Source organism: Pantherophis guttatus, chromosome 1 (genome assembly GCF_059756535.1).
Source record: "Pantherophis guttatus breed Tessera chromosome 1, ASM5975653v1, whole genome shotgun sequence".
Taxonomy (NCBI): Eukaryota; Metazoa; Chordata; class Lepidosauria; order Squamata; family Colubridae; genus Pantherophis; species Pantherophis guttatus.
Genome location: NC_142063.1, coordinates 145,419,484 through 145,432,367, shown reverse-complemented (window position 1 = coordinate 145,432,367; position 12,884 = coordinate 145,419,484). Strand labels below are relative to the sequence as shown.

General features: G+C 42.7%; 1 protein-coding gene across 3 annotated transcripts in view; it reads left to right on the top strand.

Annotated features, from left to right (window-relative positions):
* Positions 1-12,884, top strand: part of ACVR1 (activin A receptor type 1) — a 94,698-nt gene that overhangs the window by 52,603 nt on the left and 29,211 nt on the right. For all 3 annotated transcript variants that reach the window (XM_034425498.3, XM_034425514.3, XM_034425506.3), the window contains one exon: positions 2,329-2,402. In XM_034425498.3, coding sequence (XP_034281389.1) covers positions 2,329-2,402 — 74 coding nt within the window. The remainder of the gene's footprint in view (positions 1-2,328; positions 2,403-12,884) is intronic.

Here is a 12,884-nt window from a genome sequence, read left to right as displayed (position 1 = left end):
CCTCCTCTCCCACCTTCACCCACATCTTTCTTCCTTTCTTTCTTTTTTTTTTTTAATAGAGTGTTGGTCGTTTCTTATTTTATACAATTAGTCAAATTCAAATACATTTTACTCAGTTACAATTTTTGTCAATATCGTCTTCCCCCCTTTCCTTTTTTTGAATATACCTCAGTATTTCTATACTTGCATATATAAACATCTTCTTCATTTATCCCTAAATTCTAACTTTACTATTTATACATATTTATCCTCTTTTATTCTTAAACAATTCATTCTTTTTCTTAATATATTTATATTTGTTTGTTCAGAGCTGCCTTTCTTCCACTTCATATTTTTTTTATTGTAAAGCAATCTTTCTCCTCAAACCTAGCCTCTCCTCCTTCTCCTTCCAACTTTCTTTCCCCACCTTCTTCTTCTCTTCTCTACTCTACTTCCCCTTCCCTTCTCCTTCTCCTCCTCTCTTCCTCCCTGTCTTGCCTTCTCTCCTACTCTATTTTTCCTTCCCTTCCTTCCTCCCTACTCTTCCATCCCTCTCTCTCCTTCCTCCTCCCTTCCAATTCCTTCATCTCTCTCTATTGCTGTATTCATTTTCAATTTAATGTTGGAAACTGCAATGTTTGTAAGTGTGAAAAATTGTCACTTTTTTCAATGCTGTTGTAACTTCGAATGGTCACAAAACAAACTATTTTAAGTTGAAGGCCACCTATATTTAAGAAGATTCTGGGTACCTCATACTAAAAAAGTTACAGCATTCTTTTTCCTTAAAAAAAACTATTAATGTAAGTTCAAAATGTGATCTAAGATCACACTTAAAAAAAGGCCTAGAAAATTACAACATAAAACTATTTAGTATGTCCAAGTTGATCAAAGTCCTCTTCTTTTCCCCTTTGTCCAAAATATTCCTGATACTTTGATGGATTCCAAAACTTCGGAATGTACTATAATCAACATGCCTGCTTGATTCCCAGTGATGGTTACTGTAATTATTTATTTATTTTATTTTATTTTAATTTGATTTATATGCCGCCCTTCTCCGGAGACTCAGGGCGGCTTACAATGCGTTAAGCAATAGCCTTCATCCTTTTGTATATTTTATACAAAGTCAGCTTATTGCCCCCACAAACTGGGTCCTCATTTAACCTACCTTAGAAAGGATGGAAGGCTGAGTCAACCTTGAGCCTGGTGAGATTCGAACCTGCAGAAATTGCAGGCAGCTGTGTTAATAACAGGGTGCATTAAACCACTGTACTACCAAGGCTCCTATGGAGATTATGGACAAAGCTTGCCAGTTTGAACCCCAAATGTGGTAATTATACAACAAGCCCAGTTCATTGACAGGAGATATCACAATGGGCCAACTTCCAGTCAGCATGAAATTGCAAACTGTTACTTTATGGTCTGATAGGAATGTTACTGCTGACTCCAGTGGGGTGAGTAGATTAGACCCCCTAGTGTTAAAAAGGGGGCAAAAAAACAGGCCAAACCAGAACGGATCATTTTGTCTTTTTAAAAAATGAGTAGTTTTGCTGCTACTCACAGTTTTCTGCTATGTGATTTTCTAAAGGTAAAGTTGGTCTGGTAACAAACAGGCAGAACTCACACCTGTAAGATTAGTGTTGGGAACAGCCTTTGTACCACAACATCCATGTTTGTTAAGATTCCTCCTCCTTTGATATTGGATGTAATGCTTTAGCTCTGACTTTTGGATTTTTTTAAAAAAAAATGGTCAAAATATCAGCCTTTGCTTTGGAATCCAAATATTACACTCTAAGCCTGTCCATAGGAGCCAGTTTGGTGAAATGGTTAAGTTAGGCTAGAAATTGGAAGATCATTAGTTCTGAGTGACTTTGGGCTAGCTGAGTGACTTTGAGCCAGTCACTCTCACTCAGCCTTAGGATGAAAGCAATGGCAACCATCTCCCAAATTTTGCCAAGAAAACTCTGGGGACTTGTTAGACAGTTTTCAGGAGTCAACGCTAACTAAAGGCATACACACAGAGTCTACCCACACCTCTGTTTACATTAGCTACTGGTAGGAATGGCTTGGAAAGCCCACCGTCTCAAATTTGCAAGAGGGTTTCGTATTTGTAAATGCATTATTTTGTAGACATTTGGCTGTTCTTACAAGGTTGTATTTTTTGCCATTCCGGAATCTAACCTCTTGCAAACTCTTCATGTTAGTCAAGTGATTGTTAAATGCAGTTGGGAAAGTGCTCATGTTTGTTGATTGAACAATGCAGAACTATCAAATACAATTGCTACTTGGCAAGAGTATGCTTAGTTGTGATTTTATTTTTAAAGCAAGAATCTTTTCCCTCTTTTTTTTTAGATCTACAATGATAAATGGACTTATGATTGTTCCTGTTCTTGTAATGATAGCTGTTCTTTCGCCGAGCAAGGCTGGTAAGTATTTGAGTTTCAGATTATATTAGCAAAATGTACTTTAATATCACTGGTGTGTTTCTACAGGTTATATTGTTTCGGTGAGAAGAGCTAACTACACAGTGGAACATTCATGTTGTATATCCTTTTTTGGGGGGGGTCTTTGCTCCAATTAGCAAATTAAGGTTGCAGGTTCCATGTTGTCCCACGTCCCTTCTGACTCTGTTCTTCCCAAGTTAATTATCATTTGAATTCCTGTGCTAAGCAGAAGGGTGGACTTAGCTGGTCTAAATGACTGCTTCCAGTTCTGCATCCTATAAAAACAGAGAATTCCATTTCTGTTTCTAGATGAGTAAAAACAAAATGTTCTTGGGGCCATGCCTTAGATTTTGTGCGTGTTTCTCTCCCAACTATTATCAGATTTAGTTCTGTCAGCAAAGTTGGCCATGCTTCTGATGTCATTTTGGAACATAGTTAAGATTTAGCTCTTAGCAGGGCCTTCAAAAATTAAGAGTGAAGAGATGATGGACGCTACACCCGGGATATGGAATGGCAAATGCAGTGTTGAGTTTGTCTATAGTATAAATGTAGGTCTTTTGGGATATTTCAAACCTGTTTATTTATTTATTTATTTATTTATTTTTATTTATGTAATTTATATGCCACCCTTCTCCCGTAGGACTCAGGGCGGCTTACAAAAACAAAACAAAGAATTACATAAACAATTAAAATCAATTTAAAATTAAATTAAAATCAATTAAAAATTATTAAAATTATTTGAAGTCACGCCTATGGATTCAGCCCATTTGGTGAAAAAGCCATGTCTTCAATTCGTGGCGGAAGGAGAGGAGGTCCGGGGCTGTCCTGAGGCTGGTGGGCAGCCCATTCCAGAGGATCGGCGCTCCCACAGAGAACACTCTCCCCCTGGGGGCTGCCAGCCGACATTGTCTGTCTGACGGCACCCTGAGGAGGTCCGCTCTGTGTGAGTGCACTGGACGGTGGGAGGAAGGCAGGAGATGATCCTGCAGATACCCCAGGCCTAAACCATGTAGGGCTTTATAGGTGAGCACCAGCACCTTGAAACGAACCCGGAGAGCCACCGGCAGCCAGTGCAGCTCGCGCAGGAGAGGTGTCACACGGGAGTACCGAGAAGCCCCTGTAACAACCCGCGCGGCCGCATTCTGGACTAACTGTAGTCTCTGGGTGCATCCCAAGGGCAGCCCCATGTAGAGGGCGTTACAGTAGTCCAACCGAGACGTAACAAGGGCATGAGTGACTGTGGCAAGGGCATCCCGATCTAGGAAAGGGCGCAACTGGCGCACATGGCGTACCTGTGCGAAGGCCCCCCTGGTCACGGCCGTCAAATGATATTCTAGGGATAGCCATGAATCCAGGAGGACCCCCAGATTGCGGATCCTTTCTGAGGGAGTAAGGATCTACCCTCCCATCACTAGTGATGGGGCCACTAGATCAAGAGATGCCGGTATCCACAGCCACTCAGTCTTGGATGGGTTGAGTCTCAGTCTGTTTCTTCCCATCCAGGCCCGCACCGCTTCCAGGCAGCGGGACATCACAGAAAGAGCATCCCCAGGGTGATCCGGGGTGGAGATGTAAATCTGAGTGTCATCAGCATATTGATGGTACCTCACCCCGAAACCACGAATGATCTCACCCAACGGCTTCATGTAGATGTTAAAGAGCAGAGGGGAGAGAACCGACCCCTGAGGCACCCCACAAGTGAGGGGCCTCGAGGTGGATCTCTCTCCCCCCGTCCATACAAACTGTGAGCGGCCCAAGAGGTAGGAGGAGAACCACCGTAAAACAGTGCCTCCCACCCCAACCCACCCCGAGTCGCTGCAGTAAGATACCATGGTCGATGGTATCGAAAGCTGCTGAGAGGTCAAGAAGGACCAGGATGGAGGAGCAACCCCCATCCCTGGCCTGCCAGAGATCATTTACTAGGGCGACCAATGCCGTTTCCGGGCTGTAACCGCGCCTGAAACCGATTGGTACGGGTCTAGGTAGTCAGTTTCCTCCAGGAACTGTGGGAGCTGCTGTGCCACCACAGACTCAACAACCTTCGCTATAAAGCGAAGGTTGGAGACTGGACGATAGTTATTAAGGGAGTCTGGATCCAGGGTGGGCTTCTTGAGGAGGGGACAAACCACCGCCTCTTTGAGTGTGGCGGGGAAGACCCCTTCCCTCAAAGAAGCATTGACAACCGCTTGAATCCAGCTTCCAATTACCTCCCTGGCTGCAGAAACGAGCCAGGAGGGACAAGGGTCCAATAAACATGTGGAGGCACCCAGTCGACCCATGATCCTGTCCACTTCATCCATCGAAATAGGCTCAAATTCAACCCAGATGTTACCATCAGGACAGGCCCTTTCGACTCATCAGACTCTGCCCAGTCAGAGTCCAACCCAGTCCGAATCTGAGTGATTTTATCTTGCAGAAACTGTACAAAATCCTCAGCTCTGCCCTGCAAGGGGTCCTTCCTCGCTCCATGATTGAGGAGAGAGCGGGTCACTCTAAACAGAGCAGCTGGGCGATTTTCTGCAGATGCAATGAGAGCGGCAAAATATTGGCACTTTGCCGCTTCCATTGCCACAAGATAAGACCTAATATGGGTTCTTAACTGTGTTCGGTCAGATTCGGATCGGGAGGATCTGCAACTGCCCTCCAGGCCTCTTCTCCGACGCTTCATTTCCCTGAGCTCCGCGGTGAACCAGGGAGCCACCTGGGATCTGCGTCGGGCCAGAGGCCGCAAAGGCACAATTTGATCCAAGGCCCCCACTGCGGCCTGTTCCCAGGCCGCGACCAGGGCCTCAGACGAATCGTGGGATAAGGAGGTGGGAAAAGGCCCAAGCTCCGTCAGGAACCCTTCCGGGTCCATCAGGCACCTGGGACAGAACAATCTCACTGGTTCTGCCTCCCAGTGGCGGAGGATGACGGAGAGAAAGTCCAGCCTGAGGAGGGAATGATCGGACCATGACAGGGGATAGGTTGACAAGTTTCCCCTACCACGATCATTTATCCACTGTTCAGAGAGAAAAACCAGGTCGAGTGTGTGTCCTCCCTTATGAGTTGGGCCCTGTACAACCTGAGTTAGGTCCATGGCCATCATGGCGGCCATGAACTCCAGGACTGACTCAGATGTCTCCCCGGCCGATGGCAAATTGAAATATTGTACACGGTTGTTATCTGAGGCGTCCTGGTGCTCCATGAGCTTAATTTTTTTTTAGATGTTTCATTACCCAAATAGGTAACATCATTAGTGCTACTTTACTCCCTGCTAGGCCTGAATACGTTACCTAGTTTGGGTAATGAAATGTCTGCAAGAAAACAACCAAGCTCAGAGCAATAGCACTTAGACTTATATACCACTTCACAGGCTTTACAGCCCTCTCTAGTCAGTTTACAGAGTCAGCCTATTGCCCCCAACAATCTTGGTCCTCATTTTATCAACCTCGGAAGGATGTTAGGCTGAGTCAACCTTGAGCCGGTGAGACTTGAACTGCCGAACTGCTGGCAGTCCGCAGAATTAGCCTGCAATATTGTATTCTAACCACTGTGCCATTATGGCTCAGAGGCCCCACAGTTCAACCCTGAACTACAGATATTCTCCTTCATTGGTACTGTTGTTATCTGTTTAAAATCTAGGGATTGAAGGAACATGAAAACCCAATGAATAAATTAATCTGAGCTGGAATCCCTTTATGTCCTGCTGTGCTTCTTTTCCTAAAAGAAATGGTTTGGGACAAAAAAGCGATGGCATTCAGCCCAGAAGAACTTGTCAGGTTATATAAATAGGTTATTGGCATAAACACTATTGTGCCATCAGTTAAATGTGTCACCAAGACACAAAGCACCAGCAGTTTAGCTAAAGTTAATGTAGGCTTAAAATTTGGTTTTTCCTTTCTCAAGAGACCTTCATGTTTTGAGGGAGTTCTGTTTTGCGTATGACCATTTCTGTGGTATGAAAAGAGTATGTTGTGTTTTCATATTCTCCTCCACCCTCTTTAAATTAGCGATAAGCTTTATTCCTTGAGTGCAGACTTGCTTTATTCTGAGCCGAACATAACTGAAAGTCTTTGATAGGGGAGGAATGTCTAGTGGTACCCATTGTACAAACTTCCCTTTATCTTGCTAGATTCCTGATGTTTATAAGGTCAGGTATTACTTAACCCCAATAAGAGGGACATTTTTGCTTGTTAAGGGTTATCAGCCTTTAAAGTTGTAGTAGCATAAGATTGCAAAAAGTAACTTCTGGGATGATTGGACAATGAAGGCTTTTATTATCTACACTGAAGCTATCCATTAGAAGTAACTTATAAAATAGAAATCAGTGTCTTCAGAAATGAGACATGTACCAGTCAAACTGGGCCGCTCAAACAAGTGAAGCCCCCATCCATGGGATGTAGGCAGCACATGAAACCATGCCCCCTCCGTGGTCCGCAGAAAAACCTCTCTCCATAGAACCGGTCCCTGGTACCCGAAAGTTTGGGGGCCGCTGTCCTAGATGTCGTCCCTTACTCCAGGAACCATAAAGTATTTCTCTCCTACTGTTCAGACATCTTGAACAGTATCTGCTTTTCTTTAGGACAATTAAAAAAACACTGTGCAGATAGTCCTCAACTTACGCAACCCATCAGAGTTACAATGGTAGAAACAGAAGGATTGTGTAGCATGTTTATATAACATCTGCTGTGAGGATATTCCCCAGTTTGTGAGGCTGACCCACACAGTTTTCACCATTATATTTTAGTGCCCTTTTCACAGATTAATATAGACAGGCCTATCATACTGCGTTTAGACAGAATTTTTCTGCTGTATTTTGCTCTTTCCCTTCAACATATCACTTTCAATAAATGCAGATCAAAAACAAGTACTTGCCAGGATAGAAAACTTAAGCAAGAAAGCTACACTATTCAAACACACTGCAGAGTACTGCAAACTGTGTCACAGCATGACTGATAGAGTAATACATTTTCTAATGCCTGCTGTGTTATTTTGTACAACATTTGTTAGTTCAGATGGTATGTTAGAACAAGTCCTGTTGCTATTTAAGCCTAATTCCATAGAAAAGATTCACTAAAATAAAGGTGGAATGCCTATTAAAAGCAGGGGTTTTATGCTTCCCTTCTCCCAAGCCAAGTGCTTAAAGTTATGCCCAGGTGTTCTTTTACGAAGGGAAACAAAGACAAGAAAAATTATAAAAAATTGTCAGCAGCAAAGCAGGTTGAAATACCCAAAGGACCTCTTTTTTAAAAGGAGAAATTATTAAAATGTAAGGAATGTGAATCAATACACAATCTTGTTTGATGATAATTTATTCTTTTATGAGAAATACTGTAAAAGGACATGAGTGGCCACAGTGGAAAGAACAAATTTTTAAAATTTCTATTTGAGGTCCTTCAAACACATTAAATATTTTCAGAATTGTATATTGTTGCAGACTGGCAAGGGATATGGAAAATTCAGTGGTAATATCAGAAAGTTATATTTATCAAGCCAATTATTAGCTTGGTCAGAGAATTACAAATTCAAAAAAGTTGTGGATTAAGTTAAATATGCCTATGAATGTCCAGAAATGAGGTACAAAGCCGACAACGTAACTTTGCATATTAGTTGCCTTTATATCTTTCCAAAGTTCACATTGATTTTTTCATACAGAAATTGTGAAAATGCAGCAATGGTGGTAAAGCCATGATTTACATCACTGAAAGCTGAAATTACTGAAATGATCAGAATAACCATTTATAACCTCAAATCGGGTAAAATCTACTTACCTTCTTTACCGGTTCGGAAGCGCACGCGCCACTTGGGTGCATCACATGCGTGTGCAGACCTTCTGCCCATGCACAAAACCTTCTGTGCATGACCAAGGGTAAACAACAACAACTGGGCAGGTGGGCGGAGCCTTGCGCCGCCATCGCTACCAGTTCTCCGAATCACCTGCCACGATCACTACCGGATCCGCTGAACCGGGAGCATTTCACCCCTGCCTCAAATAGTATAAGAGATTATGGAAATTCATCAACAAATTATGTGATGCCAACATAATGTAAAATACATTATATTAATATAATCAAATAGACATCAATAATCACCTTTTGTAATACCCATCAATTCCATTGTAATAGCTGCTTACAGTTAAAAAATGCAGGCAACACTCCTGGAAAGCGTTAAAAATATTTAAACCTGTGAATTGCTAAACCAGATCTGGAGTGTCTGGCTCTTCCTGATGTTGCTGAGCAACAACATCCAGAAGCCACAGCAAGAGGGACCAGGAGTTCAGCAACAGCGAGATGTGGCAAGTTCCCTATTCTTTGTGCTTAAAAACTAGCAAGAGTCCAGAAAATGAAGGGGCTTGCATGATTTATACACATAAAGAAATTTCATAGGTGTATGAACACGCCATGGAAATGCTCTTTTTTTTAAAAAAAATCAAAATTACTTGATACCAGCAGAAGAGAACATTTGTAACTCAGGATTGTACTGCAGAGTTCTGGGTGCTCTCTGAGCTTGGTTGTTTTCTTGCAAACATTTCATTACCTAACTAGGTAATATCCTCAGTATTAGAAGGGAATGTGGCTTTACACTCCCTAGTCTCTTCTAGCAAACCCCACTCTGCTGTAGCATTGATGATACTATCTAGTTGGATAATGAAATGTCTGCAAGAAAACAACCAATCTTAGAGAATACCAAGAATCCCCACATTATCTGAATTATTAGAAAGATATTAAAGACTGAAAAATTGTGACTTCTTGTGACTCTGCCCTATAAACTTTAAAAAAGCTTATTTGTCAAAATGGATGGCATACTCAGAGAGATAGAGCAGGGAAGAGTCTGTTTCCCTGTAAGGAATGCTTGTTCATGTTTTTTGGGGGGAGGAAATGGACTGGGAAAGACCATAAAATGATACTAATATTGGTTTTATTTGGACATCCATAAACTAAGCTCTTTTATGGGGATAGTCTTCCAAATGAAGAAATTAAGTAAGATGAAAAACTATAAATAGCTCAATACCAGCATCAAGGGCCTGGTGGCTCAGCAGACTGATAGCATTGTGATTAACACCAGCTGTCTGCAATTACTGTAAGTTCGAATCGCACCAGGCTCAAGGTTGACTCAGCCTTCCATCCTTTCTAAGGTAGGTAAATTGAGGACCCAGTTTGTGGGGGCAATAAGCTGACTTTGTATAAATATACAAAAGTATGAAGGCTATTGCTTAACGCATTGTAAGCCGCCCTGAGTCCCTGGAGAAGGGCGGCATATAAATCAAATAAAAAAAAAAGTGATAAGTATCAGAAACGATAGATAATACAGAACTATTTCAGGTTTTTTGGGGGGAGGGAGAGGGAGATAATTAAGCAGTGCTTCAGTGTGCAAAATGTATATTCTGAGCCTTGATTAGTCCTTCTGTGCTCATTTTTTTTCCTGACAATTACTGCTTTCAGAATCTGATAACCTGGAGGATAAATCCACAATACCTTTCTGTTTTTTTCTTTACCACTACAATGTTAATGATCACTTCCATTTACAGTATTAACATTTCTGTGTCCACCTCTCTTAATAAGGAGACGTAAAGATGTGCTATGTTCTGTCAGATTCAGCAGTATATTGCTCCATTAAAAAAATCTTTTAAAGCTACATTCTAATCAATAACTCCATAATTATTGGCTGAGAACAAACTATGCTCATAAATATAATATACCAAACATTTTTTATCAATAAGCCAAATTGTAATATCAAATTATGCAAAGTAATGTGATTTTATATCTATGAAATGTGCTAAACGTATCACAGGTTTATTTCCATTTGTTCCTCCACAAAACCTTCCAGATATTTCCCCCCCACCCCCCATGGCTTCAGTGTTTCTTGAAATTTTACATCTCTGCTGAAGGGGAGGTGTTGGCATCCTGTAAACTGAGCCTTTTTAGTAGGGGAGGGAAAGATTTCAATATTCATATCAAAGCCCCCTCATCAGATGGTACAGCCAGGATTTTCTGGTCCTCAAGCTACTCTGGCTGTATTTTAAGGGTTATCTGCTTGCATTTATTTTGAAAGTTACTGGTACATGTTGAACTTGCATTTGTGTTCCTGATGGGATATTGGTAAACGTGCTGTGGCAGGAATAATGCCACATTTACGCTTATTAGAACCTCAAAGCTGTGAAAGAAGAATGGAGGGGTTATTACTATAGGCCAGTGTTGGCTAACCTTTTTGCCGTCGCGTGCCAAAAACGGGGGGAACGCGAGGGGTCATGTGCACGTGTGCCCACACCCATAATTCAATGCTCCCCACGCCACGCCCCCCATGCATGCACGTGCGCCCCCTGGCACCGCCCCACTTTTGGCATGTGACAGCGAAAAGGTTACCAGTGGGCCTGGTAAGCCCATTTTTCGCCCTCCCCAGGCTCCAGAGGCTTTTTTGGTGAAAATGGCCTTCCCCGCCCCCCTGGAGGCCCTCCAGAGGCCGGAAACGGCCCATTTCCTGAATTCCAGTGGGCCCAGAAGGTCCATTTTTCACCCTCCCCAGGCTCCAGAGGCTTTCTTGGAACCTGGGGAGGTTGAAAACGGCTTTCCCCACTTCTCCAGAGGCCGGAAACATCCCGTTTCCTGACTTCCGGTGGGCCTGGAAGGCCCAAAAACCAGATGGCCCGGCATATGCATATGCGCTGGAGCTGAGCTAGGACAACGCTCGCGTGCACACAGATATGGCTCTGCGTGCCACCTGTGACACACGTGCCATAGGTTCGCCATCATGGCTTTAGGCCTTTAAAGCAGTGGTCCCCAACCTTTCTGGATTTGCGGACTGGTGGCGGTGGGAGAGGGGATAGTCCTGCACAAGCAGTGGGCACTTGTGGGCACAGCTCATTTGTGCAAGCAGTGGCCTATGTTCCCCTAGCTTGCACAAATGGAGCTTCACATGTGAACACAAGCACCTGCCACTTCTGCGGTCCAGGGGTTGGGGATCCCTGCTTTAAAGAAAATGAATACATTTTGATTTTTTAAAAAAAGGTTCCCTTGCAAGTCCTGTCTGACTCTAGGGGCTCGTGGTCATCTCTGATTCACAGCTGAAGAGCCAGCGTTGTCCGAAGATGCTTCTGTGGTCATGTGGCCGGCATGACTATACTCTGAAGGTGCACAGAAAGCTGTTAACCCGCCAGCTGAAGTGGTACCTATTTACTTGCGATTACATGCTTTTGAACTGCTAGGTGGGCAGGAGTTGGGGCAAATAAGGGGAGTTCACTCCATCATGTCTCTCAAACTGTTGGGTCTCAAACTGTTGACCTTCTGGTCGACAAGCCCAGCGTCTTAATAGCTTGGCCACCATTGCCCCCAGGTTTAGATTAGCGGAGGGCAATTTCTGCGGGCTCAGAAATCACGCCAGTCTTTGCTCGGCTTGCAAACTTTGCCAGACTCCAAAACTGGACCTTAATGGAAGAGGTAAGGGATTTTGACCCTTAAACTCCCAAACTATTGAAAAACAAAGCTTTGCTACATAATGTAAACACCCTAGATCTCAGTGAACTTCAAAGCAGGGAGTTTTCATGTTCATTTTACGTGATTCACTCCAACGAATCCTCGGATTATGAATGTAATTGTCAGGCTCCATTACATTCGTAACTCGAGGACTACCTGAATTCCAATAGAGAATATTTGTAGCTCAGGGATGAACTGTGGAGTCCTTGGTGCTCTCTGAGCTTGGTTGTTTGCTTGCAGATGTTTCATTACCCAACTAAGTAGTTGGATAACGAAATGTCTACAAGCAAACAACCAAGGACTCCACAGTTTAGCCCTGAGCTACAAATATTCTCTATTGAAATACAGGTAGTCCTCGAGTTACGAAGCACCAAGGATTCCACTTTGATTGTTTATTGACAAATCAGATTTGTTTTGGAGTTGTAGTTTTAAAATACAAAGTATGGAATCGCAGTCAGGAAATAAAGCATGTGCCAGAACTGAAAATCAGGGTCCATGCCATGAATTATTTTTAGATGCTGTTTTATGTAATTAGCTCTGTTTCTGCTTCAGAACCATATGTTCTTTTTCCTCAAGTTTAAAACTGTATAGCTTTGATTATATATAAATACACAGACATGTATAGATATTGATGCAGATATGTAAGTTTCTATTGCTTTGCCAACAAGGCACCTTGCAGAATAAATGTTACTGTTTCCAAACATAGCCTAGCACTCATTTGATAAAAATATAATTTGGCTAATTACCAATTAGTTTCAGTTGGTACATACACAATTCTTGCAGAACCCGAAATGTATAGGATCATTAAGTGATCAACGGAACACTTCTAAGGTGCAGGACCCATCCTCACATTCCTGTTCCCTTTCTTCCTCTTTCCCAAAGATCTGAAACCAATATTTCATGGGACAATTTCTCTTCTCTTCTCTTCTCTTCTCTTCTCTTCTCTTCTCTTCTCTTCTCTTCTCTTCTCTTCTCTTCTCTTCTCTTCTCTTCTCTTCTCTTCCCTCCCCTC